Consider the following 27,627-nt stretch of genomic DNA (forward strand, 5'->3'; position numbering starts at 1 on the left):
CTGGTTCCACGGAGCTTAGCCACACCCCTTTATGACACTGTCTCCCTATTTAATCCGACCGCACCAGCTGATCGACGCTGGATTATTGAACTACGTTCCGTACTCACGAACCGGCTACAACATCGTTGTGAAAGCCCTCTGTTACCGGACCGGACTAGAAGACTTCAAGTTCCCTTCACCTCTCCTCTTCCACGACTAAAGCTGAACTCTCTCCTTCCAGGATAACCGCCTCTGAGGAGATCTCGGGAACCAGTGTTCTATGTGCCGGAAGCTAAGTAAAACCTCTGTGATAAGCGTTGCATTTCAAAGCTGTTAATTCCTGTCTTCAAAGTCCTTCGATAAAACAAAACCGTTACAGCTAACTTCAACTCATACTTTATCTCAGTTAGCTGCATCTGTATCGCTTCAGTTAAAGTCTATGGAACAGCTATTGTAACTTCTTATCACCTAATTCATTAATACTACTAAGAGACTCTTTCTGATTCAGTGTCTGCTAATTACTACCGTTTACTACTTAAAGCTACAGTGCCTGTAATTGTGGACTTCAGTTATCGTTTACTACTTAAAGCTACAGTGCCTGTAATTGTGGACTTCAGTTATCGTTTACTACTTAAAGCTACAGTGCCTGTAATTGTGGACTTCAGTTATCGTTTATTAATTAAAGCTACAGTACCTGTAATTGGACTTAAAGTCAATACCTTTTACTTTTGATAATAAATATTCAAACTATAAGAAATCTGCAGTTGTGTTCCTTCATAACAAATGTTTAGACGTGACACCAAGCAAGACAGCCCTTCCAAAGTGGTTCTTTTTTACCTGTTTTCACAGAAGCAAGCATTGACGTGCTCTGTGAAAATAAATATTTTGCTTCCATCACAATTTTACTTTTAAAACAGACTACCCTAGCAGTGTTTTTAGAATGATGCATTCCGTTCAGATATGTTCATGCACAGATTACACAGTAAACAGAACACATTTATTGACATATTATCGTACATGCATTGCTGTATGGAGGATGCACCAAGACACAACGAAGGGAAGAAAGAACAGGGAGTTGTCCATTTTGTACAATGTGGTCCCTAAACCACTGATAAACTGGGTAGTTCTAAAGTGATGAAAAGTCCAATCAAAGTATTTTAGAAAAAGTTTAGAAGGCCCACATGGTCATGGGATACATGAGGTGTCCCTCACCCTTCCAGCTGGCTTAGAGCTTCTCGGACGCCAGCAATAAGAACCTCGCTTTCTTTTGGGTGTGTGAGCATGGCGTTTTGTAAGCGACTCATGTAGGTGTCAATGGTATCCAGCGTTGGTGTTTCCGAAGTACCTGACAAAAAAAAAAAAAGGAGAACAGAAAATGTAAAGACATGTGGTATGTTGATATTGTCAAAAAATGAATCGTGTGTGTAACTTGTATACAGGTTCTAGAACCTATTCTCCACAAACAGATTAGTGGTTTTCACTGTAACAACTTATATATCTGAAAAATATAAACAAAATTAAACAAGGCACATCGACACACACACTACTTGGCAGACACCAAACTTTGATATCAGGTTTGGGTAGGTACAGAAAGTAGCTTTTATAATACAAGCCTGTCTTGGCCTTTTACATTAAAATGGAGTGCTATGACCTCAGCATCTAAAGCTGCAAACAGGAACATACCTGGAATTGGTACAGCCCGCAGACAGTGCGTCAGTGCCTGGCGAACACTCTGTAGGTGCTGCTGCAACAAAGAATTCCGCCCCTGTTCTTGGTTAAGTTCGGCCTCCAATCTCTGCACTGCAGATCTCATGCTCTCCACGTGTTTCTGGAGAGCAGCGTTACGTTCTTCAAACTCCATATTGGTCTTCCGCAACTGTCTTAATTCTGCCTCACGTGCTAAATAATAGAACCGTGAACAGGTGTAAATGTATTGGTAACAGGAAGACCCCTGTCGGTTATTTCTCCGTCAACAGTGATCTCTTACCTTTGCTGTGATTCAAGAACTCCTCCGTAAAGATTGGTATGTCGAAGATTGGTCTCTCTTTCAGAACAGATTCTTTCTGCAGCGAGAAATAGGAAGATATATGTAAATATCTGAAGGAATGTCGAGAAGTGGATAGTAGAATGCAATGCAGATGAGCAAAAGAAAGAAGACAATTAATTATATAGGCATTAATCTAACTGGCAATATAGTCACTGGAAAATTAATTGCGTGAATGAAAAAAGTCATGCATTTCGTGAACAGGGTATTGCGGTGATGAAAAATATGAAATGTGGATGATTTAGGACACGCAATACACAGTAAGAAATGGGGAGGATATAGGACATGCAATACACAAACTAATTATTCACTAAAGTGAGAATTACTGGAAATTAAATTTGGATTTTTTCTAAATTGCCTATTTTGGCCTAAATATTTGTATCACTTTAAATTCCCTACAATTCTCACTTTAGTGGTGTGATTATAGCAGTAAGTCTAAAGTATCAATGCTCAGGTTTCCTGAGCTTTACTTTCTAGGAATCTCTCTTTGATTTTTCACAGAATAATCTTCTTAAAATTTACCTGGCATAAAGAAACTGGCTAACCGCTGCTAAGCTCAGAATGTTTCTCTTACTCACTTTGTATGATCGACGCTTTGCTAAAAGAATTCTGAAAGTATCACCAATTTGCTTCATCCTGTATACAAAATGGCTTATTTTTTTCCCCTTATTTGATCCTTCATCAGTGTTAAAAATCAACCACCTCGCCTTTTTGGCATGCGTTTCATTTACAGTATCTCACTATTTTTCCCCAAACTTTTGTCCCTCTGTAATTCTCTATCCATGATCCCTCATCTTGCACTCCAAACACCGCCGACATATCTTGAATTTATTGTCTCAACAATACAATCTCTCTCTCTTAGCAGTCCACCTCTCCTTCCACAAAGTTATAGTTAGTTATTCTAAAGGGACTGGTATGTAACAAATAAAAAACAGGGACAAAAAAAAAAAAAAAAAAAACACAAAAAAACGAATTCATGTCGAGTTAAAACAATATCAATAAAATGCCACTTCATAATCTTATTTTTGTAGTATCATCACACACTTAAAGTCAATAAAAATCTTAAATGATCAATCCTTAGTATTACTAGGATTGGGAGGCATTTATTCTGCCCTTGCAACCTTGCAGATGAAAACAATGGTGATCTGAAAAAAATGGCGCTGTAACATGTTACAGTTTACAAGCATACTCTATTGGCAGTCAGACAGACAGTCACTAGGGGCTTTTGACTACCATTCAATATTCCATAATTAAATCATTTGACATCAAGTGTTCCACAGCATCTGGTGCCACATACTTTGCATGCTATGTCCAATACTTCTCAATGAGAAATATTGAATCAAATGCTTCTTATTGAGGTGAATGCTGCGTACCTTGCAGTGTACCTTTAACATTGACAAAGTGAGTAATCAGTATATAGGTCAAATGTAAACGGTTGACTTTTTTTTTTTAAGTGCCAAAATATTCTTTACTATGCCCATCCCGTTTACTCGACTCCAACATCCATGCTATACCATCCATAGCCCACACTGCTATCCATCCAGCATGTCCTCCTACTGCCTGTCAGAGATTAACAGCATTATAGCTCTGTCAATGTCTCTACTTTCAACCAAATCCTTTGTGAATCCACTTCAGGATAGGACATATTTAGTTTGCTGGTCTTTCCCTTATCCAGCTTATTAGCTTTCTCTAGTCTTAACAGCTCTATATAATCCATATGGCTAATCTCCTGGCTCCACAGTTAATATTTACACACTTGTATATTCAGTATGAAGTCAATAGATTTCTTTGAGCAAGCGATGAAGTGCCTATGGCTCCCTCCATCCAACCAGTAACGTTCCCTGTTTTTGCACCAAAATAGACAGTATCATGACAGCAGGTTAGCGATCTAGAGTAGAAAGCGGATAATTAACTACATCTCACTGAAACCCATGCTGTATTAAAAATAAAAAAAATACAAATAATAACGTTTAATAAGCTATGCAGTTTTACAGAACAGGAGTCACCCGATTCCTGGGTTGGTGAGCGTACTTCAGAGTCTGCATACCAAGTGATTTTGTAGCAGATGCAAAAAACTCCAAACTCTTTTTTTTTATTATATTGTATATTTTTAAGTCACCAGGTACAGAATACACATGCACACAATCTAGCGTTTCCCTTTAACCCATCTTGGTTCTCCTCGTCTTTCCTTTTGTCTTCACCATTTATTCTAAATCCCCGCCCCCTCCCTATTTTTCCTTTACTGTACCAAATGAATGCTTCCAAAACACAAAATCAGTGGAGAACTAGAGCAAATGAATAGGTTAATGTAAGAAAATGTCAATTAAACAAAGCCTGTCTGTTAGCAGAGCTTAAATGTCCTTTTTAGGGGGCTTATAGTGGTCTAGTATCCTTACCTCTGGGCCACTGGAGATTGTACGAGCTCCTTCTAAATAAAAAAATAGAAATTAGGAGGGAAATCATTCTCATACCCAATTTCCAATTTGTCCATACCATCTTATATTCCCCACCATCCTAGCTGTCACCCCGGCTCGCACTCTTACATCCATGTGCTATAAGAACCCAATAAAAATGGATTAAAAAAAAATCATTTAAGGCGAAAATAATAAAAAGATATGGTAATCATATGACCAGACACCTTAAAAAAAAAAAAAAAAAAAAAATTTAAAAGCCGGTGACGTAGCCCTGAACCCCGGTTACACAACTCTCTTTACAATGTTCCTTTCTGGGAGCATATTAGCCCTAATCGAGAGAATTTGATTATTTTATAGTGCACAGGGCTATAATACACCCATGCACTACTAGATCAAACCAAAAAAAAAAAAAAATAGACATTTAGAATTTAAATTTAGGTTAGATACAGATGGTTTATTGCAGACTAGAGAGTCTGCTCATTCAGATACTTGTCTGAAATACATAATTTCTGCTCTTCCAGAAGCTTGTCTATATACAGTCACAAGCAATGCTCAAACACCTTCTTCCCTGGGCTGTACACTTCATCAAGGTTATTTACTGAACCAAGTGTGAGCACCCGTAGTTGTGAATATGTTGCAGGCACTGCTCAAACACTAGATGCCTTTTGCTTAAAGGGAAACTATAGTGCCATGGAAACAAGGTTGTTTTCCTGGCAATATAGCTCCATACAGTGCCCCCCTTGGTGCAGAAGTGGTTAAAACTCCTTCTGTCACTTACCTCATTCCAGCATCAATGTCCCACAGGCTCTGCTGATATCAGCCAGCAGAGGGACCTAATGCGCATCCACGGGAGCAGTAGAACTTCCGACATAGGAAAGCATTGTATCTGGTTTTGGGTGATGCTGGATGTTCTCATGCAGAGCGTGAGGATGTCCAGCATCAGTTAGACGATTAAAAAAGTCGCCTAACCACCCAGAAGACCCTCTAGTGGTACACAGCCACTAGAGGTGAAGTTAACCCTGGCAGGTAGTAATTGCACTTTATCAAAAACTGCAATAAGTACCATAGTAGGGTTAAGGGACCTGGGACACTGTACCCAGATTACTTCAATAAGCTGAACTGGTCTAGGTGCCTATAACATCCCTTTAAACAAGTTTTCTGAGCAGAAATGCCAGTCCTATTGTGTTTTATACTCCACCTCCTCTAGACTGTAAGCTCGTTTAAACATGGTCCTTAAAGTATTGTTCCTGTAACATTTTGTATGTCTTATTTCTGGTCAATTTTATAACATTGTAAAGCCTTGCAGATGTTGGCGCTATACAAATGCCAAACAAAATTAAAAAATTGGGGATCTGAGCTGTACATGGCATATTGATTCTGATAAACTTGCACATCAAAACTACATGTTTAAATGCAGAGCCAAGATTTCTGCGGATGACCGAGTCCATCAAACCTGCACTTAAATTATTAAAATAATATGCAGTGCAGACAAAACAAAAAGTACTAATAGTTTTCAGGAATATATCGATGCTGCAATCCATTCTTAGCTAGTTCCTTCCTGCTGGTATGCACATGTAGAAGTCCCACTGGTCCCTTTTAAATAGAGCCATCTTTCTCGCTAAATCTCACCCTGTCTTTGCTGCCTTCCCTTCTGGTGACTCTGTGACTTGCAGCTGTATGAACGGAACGCCTCGGTTTTCTGGTACTGCTGGAGTTCCTTTGTATACCGCTCCTTGTCTCTTTCTGCTTCATCCAGGTAATGCTAGAATACACACAGCTCAGTGCTGGGGGAGGCAGAGAGAGGTCTCAGGACAGACAGTATAGTGAATTAGGAGAAAAACAAGGAGTAAGGAGTTAGGTGAAGCACAGCTTAGAAAATAGAAGAGACAGAAGAAAGTATTAGTATAAATAGGGGATAAAGGTCACTGGCTACACTTCATCTGTTGGGCAGTGAGCAATCAATCACCCAGCTATTATGGATGGCTATTATTTAAGTGTTGGTCACAACTATGGGAGCTGAACGCTTCTCTACTACAAAGGAGATACTGTTCTCAAACCAGAGGAAGTAAATATCTTACGCTCAATCACATTAAGATTCAATTTAGATGTATATGTAGGATGAATTCATGAGTAGGAAAGGATAATGGCAGACTGCATGTGTCCCGTGGGTGGCCTGAAGACAAAATAGGCTACTGGTGTGCGGTAGGAAAGAACACACTTTTTTTTTTTGAACTGTCACCTCCCATGCTCTTATAAAGCCACAAAAAAAAAAAACCAAAAATAAATATTAGTTAATCAAGTAATCAACAACGCTAAATTGCAGCACAGGGACCAATCAGCATCGTATCGGCAAGTGGGTGGAGTGAAAAGGATCATGAGTATGGATGGAACAAATTACATTCTTGGACATGGTGAGGGTGGATATACAAAATCTACTCTGCCAAAACAAAGGTAAATCACCTGCTTCTCATGGGCGGGCAACTTGCTCCACTCACTGCCTACGATTCTGGTGATCTCAGGGAATGGCACATCTGGTCTTTCCGCCCTCAGTTGCTCCCGCCTTTCATTCATAAAACGCACATATCCAGTCAGAGGTGCTTTTGGGGCATTGTTGTCCCGAGGACTCCTTTTCCTCTTGCGCCCTTTGGTCCAGCCACCACGTCGACCTCTTGACTGCTACAAGAGGTTGGAAGCATCTTTCAGCATGAACTTCCTTCATGTCACATCCATCCGTCAACTGTTCCACATTCAGCTTAATTTGTTTTCCATTCAGTCACCCCTTTCCATTTTCTTTTTTCTCTAGTTGTGTCTTTGCTCCCCCCCCCCGCCCCCCACCCCAAGCCTTACATGTTCTTTTCTTACCTCTTCCTCTTGCCTCGGTTCTTCACTGTCTACCATTTGCTGATCCCCACTATGTAATGCTAGATCCTCCTGTTCTTGATGGGGAGTGGGGGGGTGAGCACCTCCATGTTGTTGTGAACAGTCTGATATAGGTGTCCTGAGGATAGATATTTAGAACAATAACAGGTTGTTAACCTTTTGCAAAGTTGTATAACAAAACAAAGACACAAGGTAAAGTATCTCAACATACATTCCAGAGGAACAGGTGGCTTAAAAAGCAAAACACTCCAGACAAAACGCTTAATGAAGTCGGTCTTTTTTTGTGTGTGACAATTTCAAAAAAGAAATTGGCAGTTTTATAATTGGAGGTAGAAAGACCTCCCTGGATGTCAACGTTTTACAGCTCACTATGAAACATTGAAAAGCTGTGATCGAGTGCAGCTCCATTACAGAAGTTTTTCAATGAGCAGCCTCTGATTTGTGTATTCCCCAGTACATGCTTTCAGTCTGTGGAAACGAGACCTTGCAAAGGATGGTGGGGCAAGAACACGGTAGCATTAGGAATACGAGTTAATGTTCCTTTAATACAGCTTGGAATTCTGCCAAATCTGCACTCCAAATCAAATACCCTAATACTTGCATTTCCTGTCTATTGTGTTGGGTGGCTATTTCGCAGTAGGCACCTGACAATGTTAAAGTACTGCTCATTGTCTACCTTTACAAAATGTTTGTAACATGTTTTAGATCTGGTGCAAAAAACAGGAAACAGGAGGTGGATGAATGCCAATCCCATACCATAATTGGTTTCACAACAAGGGTTAAAATAGATTAACAAGGCATTGTAAAGGGTCTAGCATTTTTTTTTTTAACATTCAGTTTTCTAGTGTTTGGGAACATGGTCAATGTCTGTAGGTTAATTTAAATAAGGGAAATAAATCTGTTTAGCAGATATACCCTTAATGAAACCATGCATTTTTACATTGGGGTTATATCTAAAAGAGCTCGCAAAAGCTGCAGTTTTCTTGTCTGCTAACTCTGCAAACCGTGTCCTTCTAACCCCACCTAGACATTCTGTGGCGGTCCAATCACAGACTTACAAATGCAGCTCAATAAGTTTTAAGCAAGACTGAGCATATTGCTGCCTCTTGAGTTTAGCTCCACTGAGCTAACCAAACCAGGAAGTAACATAACCTGCTGTCTGATTGACAGCCAGGTTATTTTCTAAAAGTGACAATTTATTGAAATCTGCACTTTTTGTAAAACGGAGAAGAGGACACTTTACACATAAAACACATCAACAAGCTGGAGTACTTTAGAGGCCTGGCCCTTTAAAGATCACGGACCAACAAATTAGGCAATGTTTGCAATCCAGCACATGAATGTAGTCCATGTAAAGAGCCTGGAATGTGATATCAAATTTACAAACAGAAGGATTTAATTTGTTATGAAAAAAAACAAAACAAAAAAAAAAAAAAAAACACACTTTGGGCTCAATATATTCATTATTTTGCATGATGCATGTTTTCCCCAGCATCAGTACATCACATTTTTGTAACTCTTATTTTCATTGTATGTGTCGTTTTTACTTCGTTTATTAGTTAACTGTGTGATATCTGACAGCTTCCATATGCGTTAACAAAAATAAACACACCACTGTGCTATTCACTGGGGGCAGAAATTATTCCAACAACTGCCAAGCACTTTAATTTAACAAGAGTACAATAATGGAAAGCATTGTATTGTCTTGGCACAAGCAATGACTTAAGATTTGAAAAGATTTTTCCCTCTTTCTAAAAAAAAAAACAAAAAACCATCATGTTTAAACAAGTAAATAATTCTAAGATTAGAAGGCTACGTTCCACGTTTTTCCCCCCTGAAAATATTGCTCATGAACTCTATATGCACCTTAACTCGAAGGCAAACAATTGTTTATCCACTGAACACCAAAATGCAATAAGCTGAAAAAGAAAATGCTACAGGCTAAAAGTTTCCAACTAAACAATCAAACGAACAGATTGTCGCAGCTACAATATCGTGGAATATCTTTGCCAGTGATCAGATGCATTTCATGTGGATAAAATTTAACATACACATACTTGGTGCTGGACTTCGAAAACTCCAATAGAAAAACATATCCCCCAAAAGATCCCTAATTTCCGCAGATTCGGACACACCAAGCTTAGAAAAGGTACATTTATTTGCAAAAGAAACGGAAAAAAAATATAAAACATGGAAATAGAAGCAAAAAATTGCCTTGAACAGTTCTCATATGCACCAGTCCAATATCATATAGTATGTAAAGTTTGATGACAACATGCTCTGTGACCCTAGCCTGTCCTAATATGCAGTAAATCCCACTGGGAAAAAAAAGCTTAAAAAAAAAAAATTGTCAAAAGTATAACAGAAGAAAAATTATAAAAGAACGGCACCTTTTACAAGGGGGAAAAAGCACATAAAAAAGTGACCCAATGAAGGACCGAAATGCCCTGAACGCGTTTTACGCCTGGCACAGTGCTTTCTCAACCAAGGTTGAGGCGGGAAACGCGTTCAGGGCATTTCGGTTTGGAGTTCGGCTAAAAGAACCAAGCTGTGACTTATCGAGTTGGAGAATTTTTCCCAATTCAGCTATTTTGTAATGAAGTTATCGATTCAATAAGATTCATTGTTAAGTGAATAGACCTGGCAGTATGTGCAATGTAAGAATTGCAGCTATAATAGCTTCTCGTCGATACCTAGAGATTGGAAAACCTGCTCTGTGTGAGCACACTCTCCAATATCGTCCTTACCCCGTATATGCTGCATCCATGTTCTCTTTGGTGTCATCACTCTCTGCACCCAACGGCTGGACAGCAGGCCCAACACTCTCCATCTGGAAAGTCAAAGAAACAAAAAAAGAGCCAATCATTCATGGTTTTCCTGCGTTAAATGGAATATAAAATTCACATTAAACATACATCTAGCAAAAAACTCTCCTCAATGTCACAAATGTATATAAAGGTAGGAGGAAGACAACCTACAGTATTTATTGTGGTCTATTACCATTACATACGATGCCCCTCTTCCTACCAAAGGAGACCCAAGGGGTTAAAAACCACAGATATGGGTTATGCATTAAAAACATTTGAAGCCTCTGCATTTAGTGCAAATGTTTACAGTTTCCCAGTGAGCTTCAGCCAATCCTAGCACTCCCATACTGGAGCTGAACAAATCCAATTAACCTGTGAGAAAAAAAAATAATAATTCAGGGAGTCTGGGATGAAAAGTAACAGGTGGCTAGATAGGAGGTCAAAAGAGAAGCTATAACTTCCTGTTTAATAAATGGGAGAAACAAGCTCAAAACAGAAGATGGATTTAATAAAATGGCGGAGAGAGATCATTTTGAGATCCCCTGTGTCACAGAGTAAATCTTTTCAGTAGCCAGATTATTCAATAAACAAGGAAGTGAAAATTCTAAGCCAAACTATCAAAGTCGGAAAATTAACTGAACAATTTAAATATCTCTTGTCAATACCCGCAACACTCAAAACATTAATCTGGAAAAAATAAATTAAAAAAAAAAAACTCACAGAAAAGCACTGCTGGTTGACTGTACACAAGCAGCAAGAGCCAAGAGCCGCCAATCTAAGAAATATTTGCAGAGTTCTGTGTCGCCATGCTGTGTGTGATAACCCCGAAAATTGAAGGTCTTGGAAGGTGCATGTGCCCTCCAGTGCCTGTCTAACAAGCACCAGAGATCAGGCAAATTTAAACATTGCCTTTTTTGCAGAAACAGCAACGTTTTCCACATGGTCTGAGAAAATGAACAGGGTATTTGCACCAACTCCACTTCATTTTAACAAATTCTGCTCAGTGGTTTTTGATCCCTATAGGATTAGACTGATTTTTCCTTTTAGGAGATAAAAAGGTATACAATGGTCTGGGTTAGGGGTACTGCTCACCTATGCAGACTTGCATGATGTCAGTAACTTTCCAATGAAGCTGCCAAAACTTCCCAAGCACCATCAAAGGAAAGTCAATTTAAAAATAATTATGGAAATGTTAAAGTGTCGCTCTGTGTGACATCGTGGGTGTACAGAGATTTATATTCAACGATAAAAAGAAACAATGCTTTTTGTGTTCTGACAGGTTAGAAAAGTCCTAATGTATACATATTTATCAGTTCTTATACTGTGCTCTTATCCAGGAGTGTTTTATTTTATTTTAAGCAGAGAATTCTGCTTAATGTGGTCTTTATTCTAACAGTTGTAGCAGTTCCATAAACATTTATGTTTTCCGTGGGAGGTCTATTTTATTTACATTGTTGGGATCACTCTCACTCTAAAAGAATTGCAAAACTGAATAGTCAGACTTGACCAGTAATGAGTTAAATTAAAATTAAAAAAAAAAAACTATATTAAAAAAAGTTTATTTTACCATGCACAGCAATGCAGATGTACCTTTTTTTTTTTGTAAATATAATTTTTATTATTTTTGGAATAAGTAATGTCAAACGTAGAAATTTAACATGGAGACTCGCAGGTCTCTAGCTCACACATGTATACATGGGCACGCAGGCCCGTTTATCGTCTGTTCTTAATTTTGGCTCGCAGGCCTCAAGTGATCTCCATAGGTAAAGTGTTAAGAGAGAGACAGACCGATCTCAGTAGGATGCTATTATGTTCAACATATCTAGACATTTCAAATCTCTGGAACGGCAGCTCATAGGAAAACCTTTACTACCCCTGGTTTGGTAAACACTCTGTTCCAAGATGTTTGTGGAACAGCTATTTTCGCGCGGCTTGGCCGTGCCTGTCCCAGTCCCATCTGTGCTCTCTCAGAGTGTCTGGTTAGGGGTGTCGGTTAGCGCCAGCCCGCCTATGGCAACCGTTACCTGTGCTAGCTTCTAGGTCGGTCCGCTACTCCCGTCAGGCCTGTCTGTTATTTCCAGGTCGTGGACTTGGTCCTTCTTGGTCGGGGTGTGTGGGAGGGGTCGAGGATGGAAGGTTAGGGTCATGGAATTAGGGGGGGGGGGGGTGTCGGGTGCGTCTGTAGTCCTTTATGGTTCGTTTCTGTCTATCAGTCTCAAGCGGTCCATAAAGTCTGGTTTCGAGGTCTGTAATATCCAGTGTGTCCACGTGTTAAAGTATGTCTGTTGTGTGTTTGCTGCTGTGTGTTGGAATTCCTCTAGGATTCGGAGGTCTTCCATATGGGCGAACCAAGTGGTCAGTGGTGGAGTTGTGGTTTGTTTCCAATATTTGGGGATAATGGATTTGGCCGTGTTCAGTATTCGTATGGACAGTGATTTTTTGTATGCGGATCTTGGTGTCTTAGTATGGTGCAGGAGCATTTCTGCAGGTTTAAAGGGGGGTGGGTCATCTGAGAACAGTTGCAGCATTTTGTGGATTCCCTGCCAGAACGGGATGATTCCCTTGCATTCCCACCAAATGTGCATGTGTGTGCCCCTCGCCACTTCACATCTCCAGCATTGTGGAGAGTGTGTCGGGGAGATCGCGTGTAGAGTCGTTGGCGTGCGGTACCAGTGTGTCATGATTTTGTATGCCGTGTCCTGAGTCTTGCTATAGCTTGCGCAGTGGTGTGTGAGATAGCAGATTTTTCCCCATGCCACTTCGTCAAGTGTGTGCCCTAATGCCTCCTCCCATTTTCCCATGAAGCCTGGTGTGGTCGTTGGTGTGTGAGTCAGTAGTAGGTTGTATAGAAAAGAGACGCCATGTGCTAATGGTTGGGGTTCCAGGCATTCCCTTTCGAATGCTGTGGGGGTTCTCGTGAGCGATGTGCCCTGAGGGAGTGTGGCAATGTAATGGCGTAGCTGTCGGTATTTGAATTGCGTCAGGAATGTGATTGGTGTCTCTCCTCTAAGCTCCCTTAGGGTTTTAATGCCGTCGTGTCTAGAGATATGTCTGAGTCTGGGTAAGGGGTTTGGAATTATGTCCCTGAAAGCTTTCGGGTCTTGACCTGGGGGGAACTCAGGGTTGTATGTCAGAGGCAGCATGGGTGAGGGGTGCGTTGACAGGTTGTGTTTACCCTTCGCCCTCTGCCATTCCTGGATGGTGGCCCTCATGTATTGTGATTGTGTGAGCGTCTTACTCCCTGATCCTGGTGGTATCCATGGTATTATCGCTGTCGGTATCCCTGCCTCCCCCTCCTCTGCCTGCTTCCAGAGCTTGTGCACCCCCTCCTTGGACCATTCCAGTATCCGCAGGAGATGGCAGGCTCTATAATATAGGTGGAAATCCGGGAGAGCGAGACCGCCTCTGTTTTTGGGAAGTGTAAGTGTGTTGTGGCTAATCCTGGGTCTTTTCCCGTCCCATACGTATCTGCCCAGGGCGGAGCGTAATGTGGTGAAGAATGTGCGAGGAATTGTTATGGGGATGGTCTGGAACAGGTACAGCAGGCGTGGCAGGAAATTCATCTTGACCACCTGTATTCTGCCCAGCCAGGATATGTGCGGGTATGCCCATTCCCTCATGTCTGCGTGTAGCTGTGCGTGCATCGGTGTGAAATTCTCCCCGTACATGTCCCCCGCCTTTCTGGTTAGCCAGATGCCCAGATAGTGGATCTTGTGTGCTGCCCACCTAAAGGTGTAGCTTTGTCGCATGTGTGTTGTCCTGTGTTCCGGTATGCTGATGTTAAGTATGGAAGATTTTGTGTTGTTGATTTTTAAATTAGATATGGCCCCGAAGTCATGTAGTGCCTTCAAGATGTTGGGGAGAGAGACCTCCGGGTTCGATACATAAAACAGCATGTCGTCTGCATATGCCGCGATTTTGTGGTGGGTCTTTCCCACCGTCACCCCTGTGATGTCTGGGTTTGTCCTGATGGCCTGTAAGAGTGGTTCCAGTGCAAGGACGAAAAGTAATGGGGATAGGGGGCATCCTTGGCGGGTGCCATTTCGGATATCGAATGCCGTTGTCAGTGCCCCGTTCACCACTACCTGTGCGGATGGTTGCGTGTATAGGGCCTCTATCCAGCCTCTGATTCTGGGGCCCATGCCAGTTCGTGCTAGTGTTTGAAACATGTATGACCATCCGACTCTGTCGAAGGCCTTCTCCGCGTCCGTGGACAGCAGGAGGAGGCCCCCGTGAGCGTGTTTCTGGCTGTGTATCAGAGTGAGGGTGCGCATAGTGTTGTCCCGTGCCTCTCTCCCTGACACGAATCCCACCTGGTCCGGATGTACCAGGTGGGGCACGTGTGGTTGCAGTCTGTTGGCCAATATTTTGGCCAGAAATTTAAGGTCACAGTTGATGAGAGAGATGGGTCGGTAGTTTCCGCAGTGGTCCCCATCTCTACCTTCTTTCGGGAGGATGGTGATGTGGGCTGCGAGTGATTGTTTGGGGAAGTGGTGACCCGCCCTGATAGCGTTGTATGTGTCTACTAGTGGGGTGTAAAGTATGTCCGCAAATGTTTTGTAGTAGCTCCGGGGTAAGCCGTCGGGGCCTGGGCTTTTGCCCGGTTTCGTCTGTTTTATTGCGAGGGCCAATTCCTCTAGCGTGATTTCCTCCTCTAGAAGGTCTGCGGTGTTTTTGTCTAGTGAGGGTAGGTCTTGTGTAGTGAGATAGTCATTTATTTTGTTCGTCAGGCGTTCGTCGGCAGCCTGTGTCGGTGGGCGGGGCAGATCGTATAAGTTGGCATAGTATGTTCTAATTATGTCTTGGATCTTCGTGGGTAGTCGGTGTAGTGCGCCTTTATCGTCTCTAATGCGCTCTATGTATGTCTGCTGTCTGCGTTTTGCTAGCATCCTAGCGAGTAGTTTGCCACTCTTGTCACCATGTAGTGCAAAAAACGCTTTGTGTCGTAGTGCGTCCCTGAGATGTCTCTTCAGTAGGAGTTGGGTCAGTGCCCTGCGGAGTGTAAGAAGTTTATCTTGTAGTGCGTGTGTTTGGGTGCCCTTGTTTTGTGTGTCTGTCTCCTGGATTTCGGTGAGTATTGCGGATATCTCCGCTTCCCTTCGCTTTTTCAGCAAGGCTCCTTTTTGGAGGAAGTGCCCTCTCACTACACTCTTGTGTGCCTCCCATAGTATAGTCGGTGTCGTTTGTTCGGGTGTGTTTAAGGTGAAGTATTCTCTTAGTACGGTGCCAATGTCCGCCTTAATGTCCGGTTGTGTTAGCAAGTGTTCATTCAGGCGCCATTTGGTCACCCTTGGTCTGTGCATCGGGGATGTTATCGTGATGGAGATGGGTGCATGGTCCGACCACGTCACTGTGCCTAGCTCCGCTCGCTCCACTAATGGGAGGTGGAAGTGAGTCATAAAGAAGTAGTCAATCCTGGTGTAGGTGTTGTGGGGGTGGGAGAAGAAAGTATAATCTCTTTCATCTGGGTGGTGAGCCCTCCAGCAGTCAATCAGTTTTTGTTTAGATAGGAGAGTTTTAAGTGCTGTTAAGTGTTGGGTCGGGATATGAGATGTCCCCGATGAGGAGTCCCATCTTGGGTCCATGGCTACGTTGAAATCACCCCCTAGGATGAGTACCCCTTCCGCAAATTTCTGAAGTTTGCGCAACATGTGGGATAGGAACCTATAGTGTCTCTGGTTGGGGGCGTAGATGTTGGCAAAAGTGTAAGTTTGGCCTACTATCTTCCCTTTCACGAATAAGTACCTGCCTTCCCTGTCCGTCAGTATCTCTTCTTCTATGAAGGGGACTCTTTTGTGCATTAGGATCGCGACCCCCCGTGCCTTTCCCCCCTGGAAATCGCTATAAAACCCCCTCGGGAACCTGTGGTCGTGGAAGCGGGGTCGTGCCCCTTCTCTAAAGTGGGTCTCCTGTATGTAGGCTATGGACGCTTTTAGAGTGTGGAGTTCGCGTAGTGTAGTCGACCTCTTTTCAGGTTTATTAAGCCCTTTGGCATTGATGGACACTAATGTGAGGTTTGCTGGTGTGAGTGACATGTTTGGTGTGTGGTAGTGTGTGTGTCTACGTCTGCAGTCGGTCGGTCTCGGGGCGTAGGATGGGAGGGGGGTGGGGAAGGTGGGGAGGGTGTCGGGAAGTGAGGGGATATGTAGGTGTAGGAAATAACCGTCACCTGGGTGACGTTAGGGTTATGGCGTCGAGGTGTATGTGTGGGCCTGGGCCGTTTTGCGCGCCCAGTGCCCCTCTCACCTGGATGTGGCGCCTATCCCGTCGGGGTGTGGGAGGAACACCGAGAAGTGTCGTGACCACGTGGGAAACTCCTCCCCCAGGTGGTCCGGTTCTCGATCTCTTCCTAGTCTGGGTGGTCTGGGGACGTCTGCCTCCCATGCCTCCCTGTTCAGTGGCTCAAGTCGTGATCGTAGGTGGCTGTCTCCACCTTTGGAAGTCTCTGCAGTCGAATCGTCACCCTGGGCATATCTTCAAGTAACACAAGAACAAGAAACAATAAATCATACATTAAACGATTCTATTTACCCTCAAGCTTGCAATGTCTATTCAATAAGTAAAACCAATGCCGCGCTATAGAATTATGCCTATACAGAGCTTTAGAGTTTGGTCAGAGAGGCGGCGCGTTCTGAAATGATTGGAGAATACAAATAACACTAGTAAACCTTCATAAACATTCAAGTTATTTCTGCGCGGCTTTATGGGCCGGCCGACCCCCCCGCTCACCCTCCCCTTCCACCGTAAGATGATGGTGTCATGATACAATAGTGTTGCTTATGCTAATACCTACAAAGTTGGTTATATATCACCCCCTGCCCCCAGTTATTCCCAGTAACCCTAGCTCGTGGTGAGAGGTGTCCCTGTGCCCTGTCAACTCTTCCGTGCTCTGGAGGGGCATCTTGAGTGGTCTGGGCATGTGTTGGAGCCTATGTGTGAGGTGGTCCGCATGGGGTGTCATGCGGTCCCCTTTCCAGTGCATCTGCTCTCTAGGCTTTACGGAATGTCCCCCCCTCCTCCCTCCTCTATCCTCCTCCTCTACGGGTCGATAGCGGCCCTGTCAGTTCCCGAGTGAGCCGGGCCCACACCTCTCCTCTCCCGCCCGCTCCTGCTGGGGTCATCACGGGTCGGTGTAGGAGAAGCGTTTGCCCAGCCCAGTCGGCCCCATCTTGTGCCCGTCTCCCTCCCGGCCCTTGCGTAGTCTGTTACCTTTGGGCTGTACCTTCCTACCCTTCAACCCTCGCCCCCTCCCCAAGTGGTTGAGCCAGTCCCGTGCCAAGGGTCCAGCATATACTTGCGAGTCTTTCGGTATGGGCGTCGTCTCGGTTGTGGCGGCAGTCCTGTAGTATATCGAATGATTTGCAAAGTCCGGGCCGCACCCGGGGTTTCGTAGTTCTGAAGGCGGGTGTCTCCGGAGGAGGGGTGTCAAAGTTCTAGGCAGAACATTAGGTATAATCTACAAGGTGGGTATTCCTCGTGTCCAGGTATGGGGAGCCCGTGTGAGTTGTGATAGTCCGTGTCTGGTTAGAGTTCTGCTATTGTGACAGGGGAGTCTCTACTGGTGGTGGTCGGCCGGTGTCGTCCGCCATCTTGGCGCGTGTCGTCGATCCCCTCAGAGTTGGGCCCCCGAGGGCCTCAGCGCCTGTTGCCGCGTAGTTCTCCGGGTCTGCGTACTCTGTGGTTGGGGTGGAGCCCCTCGAGCAGGCGTGTATGGTGCTAACGGGTCCGGCCACTGTAAGGGTGCCGGCGTGATTTGGAGTTCTGCTGCTAGGGCATTTAGGTCTTGTCTGTCCTTCATCAGGAAGGGGCCGTTTGGTGTCTGTACTTGTAGCCCCGTGGGGAAGCACCAGCGGTAGCGCAGCTTATTTGCTTGTAATTGTTTGGTGAAGGGGCGTAATGCTCGCCTGTAAGCCAGCGTGGCTGGTGCCAAGTCGGGAAAGAGTTGTACCTCGGTATCACCAAGGTGTACCGTTCCTGCGTCCCTGGCCTTTCTGAGTATGTCCTCCTTGAGTTGGTAGCTCATCAAACAGCATATGATGTCGCGTGGTGGGGTCCCTTCCGGACCTTTGGGCCGTAGAGCCCTATGTGCCCGTATAAAGTCAATGGGATCATGGTGTGTGCGGCCCAGTATGGAATTGAAAAGACCGGTCAGCGTGGTCTGTACTGGGGCGGAGTTGTCCGCTTCCTCCGGGATCCCCCGGACTCTGATATTCTGCCTCCTGCCGCGATTGTCCAGGTCTTCCATGTGGCCCGCCATTTGCTGTAGTTGGAGGGTGTGGAGTCGTAGCGTGTCCGTGTTCGCAGACTGCGCCGCTGACATGTGGTCGCAGTCCGCCTCCACTTGGGCGACCCGCTGGTGTAGGCCTCGGATTTCCTCCTTGAGCGTTTGGAGCTCCGTTGAGATGGAGGTGCGGAGTTCCGAGTTGGCCGCTTTTAAGTCGGCTTTTGTGGGCAAGTTGCGTAGCATTTCCATCCAGTCTGGGTGGTGGGCGGCTGGATCGGTAGGCAGGTTGTCCGCCATGGTCCCGTCTCCGCTTGGTGTAAGTGGGAGCGGGTCCTCTGGGGCCGTGTGGCTCGTGTAGGCCTGAGGGTCTGCGTCCGCTTGTGCGGTCAAGAAGTGCCTCATGGAGGGGTTTTGAGACCTCCTGGGGGTGTCCGCTTGTTTAGGGGGTTGAGAGGGTCGATTTGTTTTGCCCATTTTCAGGGTGAAAGTGTGCTTTAGGCGGTGATTTAGCGGAGCCTTACAGGGAGCTCTAGGTCTATGCTGCCATCTTCTTCAGCGTCCAGGCCACGCCCCCCAGATGTACCTTTTAATTTGCAAATAACTGAATCTACATGTTGCGATCAAAACAGATAGCAGATATAATACAAATTAAATCCCTACCCACAGTATTTATCATTCTAAGAAATTTGGGACAGCAATCTAGGTGCATGAAGTATAGTTTATTTTAAACTAGGGTTTCATCTCACTTAGGAGATTAAAACAAAGTAGTTAAACCCTTATATTAAACAGAATATGGGTTTAATTGATTAAATCAGAAATTGTGGACAACTGACAAGGGAACTGCCATTTCTAGGCTAAAAAATATATTCTGGAATAAGAGGAATTCAAGTATCATATAAATTAAGCTATTTTGGCTTTAAATTTGCAATCCCCTCGTCACTTCTCTACAGTACCTGCTGCTGTAGCCAGAGGCCATATCTCTTACTGTACCAGAGGAAGAAATCCTGTGACTTGTCAGAGGAGCGTTTAAATGCACCCCCCCCCCCCCCCCCGACATGGTCTCAGCTTTCTGCAGAATACTTATTTTTATTATCAAATACTGGTTATTTGTAATGCCCGACAAGGAAGAAGTATGTTGTGCCCACTCGAAAAAGTAAAGGAATATATTGAATATTTGATATTACTATAGGTGCAGCTTAAGTGCAAACAGATTTTATTTTTTTTAAAGAATTCTTTATTTTCACAGACAGATTGGAGTTATTTTTGGCTATCACAAAGTAAAGATGAAGTGACTTGCTGATTAAAATAGGACTCTTAAGGTAGGACCTCTGGTACTATGTTTATATATGGTACAACCCCTGGCATTAGGTTTACTTATGATAGGACTACTAGCACTGGAATTAGGTTTAAGGACCCCTGGCGCTGGCATTAGGTTTACTTATGATAGGACCCCTGGCACTGGAATTATGTTTACTCCTGATAGGACCCCTGGCGCTGGCATTATGTTTACTTATGGTACAACCCTGGCGCTGGCATTATGATTACCACATAAATCAAATGTTTTTGATTTTCCCTTCATTTTCAAAATGACTAAAATTATTTTTTTGAAAATGTAAAAAACAGCTCTGTTATGGAGTTAAAGATTTTATGAATGTAAATAAATTTCACACAACATACTTCTGCCTCTGTACACATAACCATCAACTTTGCTTTTTTTTTTTTTTAAATCATACCTCGTGCTCCCTTACAGGTCTGTTCCTCTCAATAAAATGTAATGATTGGGAATGTCACCTAACCTCATTATATATATTGGAATAGTATCTTTTATTAGAAAGAAAGGTTTGTCTTGTTTACCTATTGTACAGCCCATTTACTGTAGTGAGCACGCTAGCAAGGAACCGGTCACATCTTAATCTAAAATATTTTTATTCAGAATGATATTAAACTAGATGTAATTGTTTGGTGAAGGGGCGTAATGCTCGCCTGTAAGCCAGCGTGGCTGGTGCCAAGTCGGGAAAGAGTTGTACCTCGGTATCACCAAGGTGTACCGTTCCTGCGTCCCTGGCCTTTCTGAGTATGTCCTCCTTGAGTTGGTAGCTCATCAAACAGCATATGATGTCGCGTGGTGGGGTCCCTTCCGGACCTTTGGGCCGTAGAGCCCTATGTGCCCGTATAAAGTCAATGGGATCATGGTGTGTGCGGCCCAGTATGGAATTGAAAAGACCGGTCAGCGTGGTCTGTACTGGGGCGGAGTTGTCCGCTTCCTCCGGGATCCCCCGGACTCTGATATTCTGCCTCCTGCCGCGATTGTCCAGGTCTTCCATGTGGCCCGCCATTTGCTGTAGTTGGAGGGTGTGGAGTCGTAGCGTGTCCGTGTTCGCAGACTGCGCCGCTGACATGTGGTCGCAGTCCGCCTCCACTTGGGCGACCCGCTGGTGTAGGCCTCGGATTTCCTCCTTGAGCGTTTGGAGCTCCGTTGAGATGGAGGTGCGGAGTTCCGAGTTGGCCGCTTTTAAGTCGGCTTTTGTGGGCAAGTTGCGTAGCATTTCCATCCAGTCTGGGTGGTGGGCGGCTGGATCGGTAGGCAGGTTGTCCGCCATGGTCCCGTCTCCGCTTGGTGTAAGTGGGAGCGGGTCCTCTGGGGCCGTGTGGCTCGTGTAGGCCTGAGGGTCTGCGTCCGCTTGTGCGGTCAAGAAGTGCCTCATGGAGGGGTTTTGAGACCTCCTGGGGGTGTCCGCTTGTTTAGGGGGTTGAGAGGGTCGATTTGTTTTGCCCATTTTCAGGGTGAAAGTGTGCTTTAGGCGGTGATTTAGCGGAGCCTTACAGGGAGCTCTAGGTCTATGCTGCCATCTTCTTCAGCGTCCAGGCCACGCCCCCCAGATGTACCTTTTAATTTGCAAATAACTGAATCTACATGTTGCGATCAAAACAGATAGCAGATATAATACAAATTAAATCCCTACCCACAGTATTTATCATTCTAAGAAATTTGGGACAGCAATCTAGGTGCATGAAGTATAGTTTATTTTAAACTAGGGTTTCATCTCACTTAGGAGATTAAAACAAAGTAGTTAAACCCTTATATTAAACAGAATATGGGTTTAATTGATTAAATCAGAAATTGTGGACAACTGACAAGGGAACTGCCATTTCTAGGCTAAAAAATATATTCTGGAATAAGAGGAATTCAAGTATCATATAAATTAAGCTATTTTGGCTTTAAATTTGCAATCCCCTCGTCACTTCTCTACAGTACCTGCTGCTGTAGCCAGAGGCCATATCTCTTACTGTACCAGAGGAAGAAATCCTGTGACTTGTCAGAGGAGCGTTTAAATGCACCCCCCCCCCCCCCCCCCCCGACATGGTCTCAGCTTTCTGCAGAATACTTATTTTTATTATCAAATACTGGTTATTTGTAATGCCCGACAAGGAAGAAGTATGTTGTGCCCACTCGAAAAAGTAAAGGAATATATTGAATATTTGATATTACTATAGGTGCAGCTTAAGTGCAAACAGATTTTATTTTTTTTAAAGAATTCTTTATTTTCACAGACAGATTGGAGTTATTTTTGGCTATCACAAAGTAAAGATGAAGTGACTTGCTGATTAAAATAGGACTCTTAAGGTAGGACCTCTGGTACTATGTTTATATATGGTACAACCCCTGGCATTAGGTTTACTTATGATAGGACTACTAGCACTGGAATTAGGTTTAAGGACCCCTGGCGCTGGCATTAGGTTTACTTATGATAGGACCCCTGGCACTGGAATTATGTTTACTCCTGATAGGACCCCTGGCGCTGGCATTATGTTTACTTATGGTACAACCCTGGCGCTGGCATTATGATTACCACATAAATCAAATGTTTTTGATTTTCCCTTCATTTTCAAAATGACTAAAATTATTTTTTTGAAAATGTAAAAAACAGCTCTGTTATGGAGTTAAAGATTTTATGAATGTAAATAAATTTCACACAACATACTTCTGCCTCTGTACACATAACCATCAACTTTGCTTTTTTTTTTTTTTAAATCATACCTCGTGCTCCCTTACAGGTCTGTTCCTCTCAATAAAATGTAATGATTGGGAATGTCACCTAACCTCATTATATATATTGGAATAGTATCTTTTATTAGAAAGAAAGGTTTGTCTTGTTTACCTATTGTACAGCCCATTTACTGTAGTGAGCACGCTAGCAAGGAACCGGTCACATCTTAATCTAAAATATTTTTATTCAGAATGATATTAAACTAGATGTATCAGATTAGCAGGGAAACAAAATAAATTGAATTTACCATGTTATAACAAAAACGAATTTAAATAAACAAGAAAAAAACATATGCTAACTTACACAATGCTGTAAAAATAATTAAGAACATAAACCCATGCTTTTCCCTTATAAACATGAGTGTGCTGGAGACCACTTGGGGTGGCAAAACTGTTCCAAGGCATTAATGCTGGGCAGGTAAGCAAGTTATTTTACTTACCTTCCCCTGCATTATTTAGGAAAGTAAAAAGGAACGGATACTTCACGGGAAGTACTTGTTGTCTGTGATTCATATGGACAAATCTCCTGACATTCTCACTTATCCCTCTGTGCTACCTTGTTTGTTTGGAAGAAAATAAGTCTGAATCATAAAAAACATTATAGCAATAATCAACAATTAATTGGCCATCTGAGGATTACTGAAACATAATTTCATAACGTTGGTTTACTTATATATAGAAACAATGTAATACTAGTACAGTTTCTTCTGTTGGTCAGTTCTTTTATTTTATTTTTTTAAACACACACTCTTTTAAAGTTATACGTATGGTTATACTTGCCTTCACTAAGCACCTGCTGCTGGTGGAGCTTCCTAGGAAAATAAACAAGTCTTCAGGAGTACACTGTACAGTAAAATAAAATAAAAAATGATTAAGGTTTGAAAGATTGCAACGGCAGAGGTCCTATACTACTACTATAATAAAGCTTTATTCCTATCACAAACAATGATAATTTAAAAACATGGCTGCAGGCTCCAAAAATGGTAGCATGAGATCTATATATTTTGCCAAAACTAAATAAACAGACTTCCAGAATGGAATTGAACACTCCCAATAAACAATGCGGTCTCAATGACAGCAGATAAAATGAGGAATTGAGGAAGTGCATCAGCACCTAAAAATCAATCATTTTCCCATGAATCTTTAATTTGAAAAATGGAGAGGTTTTTTGTTTTGTGCCCTTTCCTTGCAGTCCAGGACATCATTTAGTAGCAGAGAATAGGCTATTGATATACAGAACCATGGTGATGACAGTTCAATCCCAATTGTATATTTTCAAATAAGGCTATATCACATCGTTAAGAGGTGCTGCCATGGCAGAGACTAAATATTGAATCATTTTGTGTTGCGAAATAGAATTCAGTAATAAATGAAATACCTAAGGTAAAGTAAACAGACAGTTAAGCCTTACTATATTTCCCCAACTTGTGGCACCACAATTCTTGTTTAGCATGTCCATTATGGAGTAAGAGCAGCAAATGATAGGTCTACACGTGCACCTCTACAATACAGTGGTTGCCTGTCTTGACATTTCCAAAAAGTGGAGGGAACTGGACACTGATTGACCACATATTCCTCCTACAGTCTCTCATAGCTTTCCAATGCGGAGCAATGGAAGGCATAAAGTTATGCGAGGTGGGCCTAACTAGTCCTGACGGTCTCTCTTTTGGGTCTCCCACTCTTTAGCATGAGTGCCAACATTTTAATTATTGGTAGCTGATGGCACTCCAAAGTGCCCTCATAACGTCATTTTAAACCTACTGTAATATGGGAAACTGGGAATTGAAAATATCAATCCATAATTCACACAATAGCTTGAAAGCACCATGAACACTGCATCTGTCTGTAGTGGTTATGGTGCAAAGACTGCTGCACATTTATATGTAAGTGCCAACATCCTTAAGCAACGAATACATAATGTACCAAGTAGATAATATATGTATAAGTTCTACGAGGTAGTAACTAAACATTTGCAACTGTGCAGCACTATCATCACCCAGATTAATTTTTTACACTAATGTAACACCCACCTCTATTCCTTCCTAGCTCCATTTTCCCCAATCATGCACACCTACCTCCCAGCATTAACATACTTTCTTTGCCGGCATATTATCATCGGACTGGAATGATATTATCAAAAAGTGTCCCTGTATTTCTCTAGAAAAAAAGAGTGAGACACTCTTGACAAATGAATAATTAGAACAACTACAACCATGCCCTGTAGTTTCTGTAACAGAATGGTCTTAGGGATGGCCTCCTGCTCCTACCTGTCAATCAATTCTCATAAAATGACGGTGATGTTTAATGCATATCACCCAGTAAGAACTCAGAGACAGGTGAGGAAAGGGCCCATATCTTTACACAGCAAACAGTATTGATTTAACTTACTGTCACTAAAAACCAACTGGTGTCAATCAAGGTACACTTCCAAGAATGTGCTATACCAGTCCAGTGGTTTTTAGGACCCAAAGCACATACACGACTTGTCGATCCATTCTCAAATTGCAAAAAACAGTTCTGTAATCCATTGGCATTGCAATCTAAATATATACGAAACAGATTCTGCAACACCTTCATTAGATTATTTAAAGTTCTGCAGTTCCTGATATGTGAACAGTTTTTACTGTAGGCAGTAACTAGGATTGTCAGGTTCACCGTCTTGCTTTTGTGTAATAAGCAAAGCAGCAAAATATCTCTCTCTCTCAAACACTTATGGTGGGGAAAATTTGTGATTGAAAACCCCTTCCACCTGAAGTCTGTGGATAGTTAATACAATGTTAAACAGAAATCTGCACACTAGTAAAGCCATAAGACTTTTTTCCCAAAGAAATCACAAATCTGCAGTGATGTTACTACCGCAAAGGATTCTGGGTGGGTATATGCAAATTAGTTTAACAAAGAATTACATTTTTGCCTCATTCCATTTTAAACATGGATTCCTTTTAATCTGTGTTTGCTGTATACAACAGCTTTCAACACGGAATCTGGTAGGGTAGAGAGAATTCTCTCTACCCTACCAGATTCCGTGTTGGATACTGTTAGCGGGGAGTAAACGGAGGGTACATAGCACGAGTCAATCAAGAGTTTATAGTGTACCTGTGAGATATACAGCAGTTTGGGGGGCGTTCATTCGTATAGTAACTTGTAGGTTATCACCTTAGGTTATACTATCCCCATCCAGCACGCTCTCACATTTATTGATATCCTCCCGATCTAATTTTTCTTTATTTTGGTTTTCTTTATTTTGTGTATTGTATTTTCATTTCTCCCCCTTTTTTTTTTGTTTTGTATCTGGGTCCTTACCTCAAGCATTTTATGCATTAACTATTAAAAGTTATATTTTACTTTTTTGTACATATGTATGGATAATCACTAGGGGGCGCCCTACTCTCTCTCTGACCCACAAGGTCTGCTTCCTATTTATACAATTTTGTAAGGGTTATCCCCTAATCTGGTCGCCCCAGGACACACCATAAGTTGCTTCCCAGTTTGGGTATTCAACTTACTTTTTTCTATACAACAGCTTTGAAACACAACTTGGGGAAAACACAGACTCAAAAGGAATCCATGTTTAAAATGGAATGAGGCAAAAATGTGATTCTTTGTATTGTATTAACTAATAGATAGATCTATCATGTATGTCTCCCTTGTGCTGCCAAAACAGCTCTGATGCTTTGAGGCATGGACTCCACAAGATATCTGAACAAGTCTTGTGTTATCTGGCACCAAGACATTAGCAGTAGGGGTGATCAAAAGCACTCTAACCGGTCTGCAGCTACGCAACTCAGGTAGTGTTTTCCGACACCTTTCTATCATAGCCAGCATGAATGTTTTTCAGCAATTTGAGCTACAGTAGCTATTCTTGGCTAGTTGACTTTACGGGCTTGCTCCCCACGTGTATCTTTGAGCCTTGGGCACCCATGAGACTGATGGCGGCTTACAGGTTCTCCGTCCTTGTACCACTTTTGGTAGGTACTAACCACTGTGTACCGGAAACATCTTACAAGACTTTGTTGTGGAGATGTTATGACCCAGTTGTCTAGACATCACTATTTGGCCCTTGTCAAAGTCACTCAGCTCTTTCAGCTTCCAAACGCATGAAAATCAAGAACTAACTGTTCACTTGCTGCCTAACATAACCCCCTCCTGACAGGTGCGATTGTAACAATATAATCATAATATAAAACAATATAAAAATTTTATTCACTTCACCCGTCAGTGGTTTAAATTTTGTGGTGCGTATATATATATATATATATATATATATATATATATATATATATATATATACACATACATACATACACATATTTCTATAGAATGTAAGCTCATTTGAGCAGGGTCCTCTCCAACCTATTGTTCCGTAATTGTCCTATTTTATAGTTAAATCCCCTCTCATAATATTGTAAAGCGCTACGGAATCTGTTGGCGCTATATAAATGGCAATAATAATTATATATATATATTATATATCTCTCAAGAAGAAATTTGACTTATTCTTTCAACCAAGACAGTGATTTCTGTATAGTTTCCAACAACAAATGAAATCGACGTTCGTACAGTTTTTTCGTAACGTGTTCATGTAAACATAGCGGATTAGAACGAGCAGCTTTACTCTTAGCCCAGGGGGTTAATACAATGAATTTGTATGGCGCCAACATATTCTGCAGCGCTGTACAATAGGTAAACACAACCAAAACCATAAATTCTAACAAAACACGATTGACATACAGGAAGAGTAGGGGGAGAGGGCCCTGGCCAAAGGAGCTTGCACTCTAACATGTACCATCAGCCAAGCCCTGTGTGTTTGCCCCCCCTCCCCCCCCGGGAATAATAACCCCCTGTGCCAGCAATATTCTGGGTTTATTAGAGTGTGCCCATTGCACAGATTGAAATAATAATCCCTATTACACACGGATTAAATCATCATTACAATCAGTCAGTGTTATTGTTACCAGCAGCCCGCTCTTCCTCCTCCTCCTCTTCCTCCTCAGCTCTGGGTCCGCAGCGACCAATGGGAGAGCAGCATCCGCTCAAGGCCTCCTCACAGAGCGGATCCTTCCGCCGCTATCCTCACTCGGGGTGATAGCTCAGTACCATAGCTCAGTCTCAGTGAATGGATAACGGTGTGAGCGTCCGCGGTAAGGACTATATGTTCGCTGCGTGAATCTCGAGGAGGCTCTCGGGAGTTGTAGTTTCAGGAGTGGGCGTGTCTCAGTTGAGAGAGATAG

General features: G+C 42.8%; 1 protein-coding gene across 3 annotated transcripts; it reads right to left on the reverse strand.

Annotated features, from left to right (window-relative positions):
• Positions 1-954: 954 nt before the first annotated feature.
• HMG20A (high mobility group 20A) lies at positions 955-27,514 on the reverse strand. Of its 3 annotated transcripts, none has more exons than XM_063449341.1 (10): positions 27,352-27,514; positions 23,177-23,239; positions 10,065-10,147; positions 7,300-7,435; positions 6,898-7,113; positions 6,067-6,199; positions 4,420-4,448; positions 1,967-2,042; positions 1,663-1,878; positions 955-1,324 (listed from the first exon to the last, which is right to left on the reverse strand). In XM_063449341.1, the coding sequence occupies exons 3-10, from the start codon at positions 10,145-10,147 to the stop codon at positions 1,188-1,190; spliced, it is 1,026 nt and encodes a 341-aa protein (XP_063305411.1). In that variant the 5' UTR covers positions 23,177-23,239; positions 27,352-27,514; the 3' UTR covers positions 955-1,187. The 3 variants fall into 3 exon arrangements, with proteins under 3 accessions (XP_063305411.1, XP_063305410.1, XP_063305413.1); XM_063449340.1 differs by having other exon boundaries at positions 4,420-4,451; positions 27,352-27,507; XM_063449343.1 differs by lacking the exons at positions 4,420-4,448; positions 6,067-6,199 and having other exon boundaries at positions 27,352-27,508.
• Positions 27,515-27,627: the final 113 nt, after the last annotated feature.

The sequence above is a fragment of the Pelobates fuscus genome, chromosome 3 (assembly GCF_036172605.1).
Source record: "Pelobates fuscus isolate aPelFus1 chromosome 3, aPelFus1.pri, whole genome shotgun sequence".
In the NCBI taxonomy this organism is placed as follows: Eukaryota; Metazoa; Chordata; class Amphibia; order Anura; family Pelobatidae; genus Pelobates; species Pelobates fuscus.

Excerpts from the sequence above, each read along its gene's own strand:
- HMG20A (XM_063449340.1), bottom strand. The coding sequence starts at position 10,147 with ATGGAGAGTGTTGGGCCTGCTGTCCAGCCGTTGGGTGCAGAGAGTGAT. Across the intron at positions 2,043-4,419 it reads CAATCTCCAGTGGCCCAGAG|AAAGAATCTGTTCTGAAAGA; the intron begins GTAAGGATACTA and ends TTCTCGCTGCAG. Across the intron at positions 1,325-1,662 it reads GCGGGCTGTACCAATTCCAG|GTACTTCGGAAACACCAACG; the intron begins GTATGTTCCTGT and ends TTTTTTTGTCAG.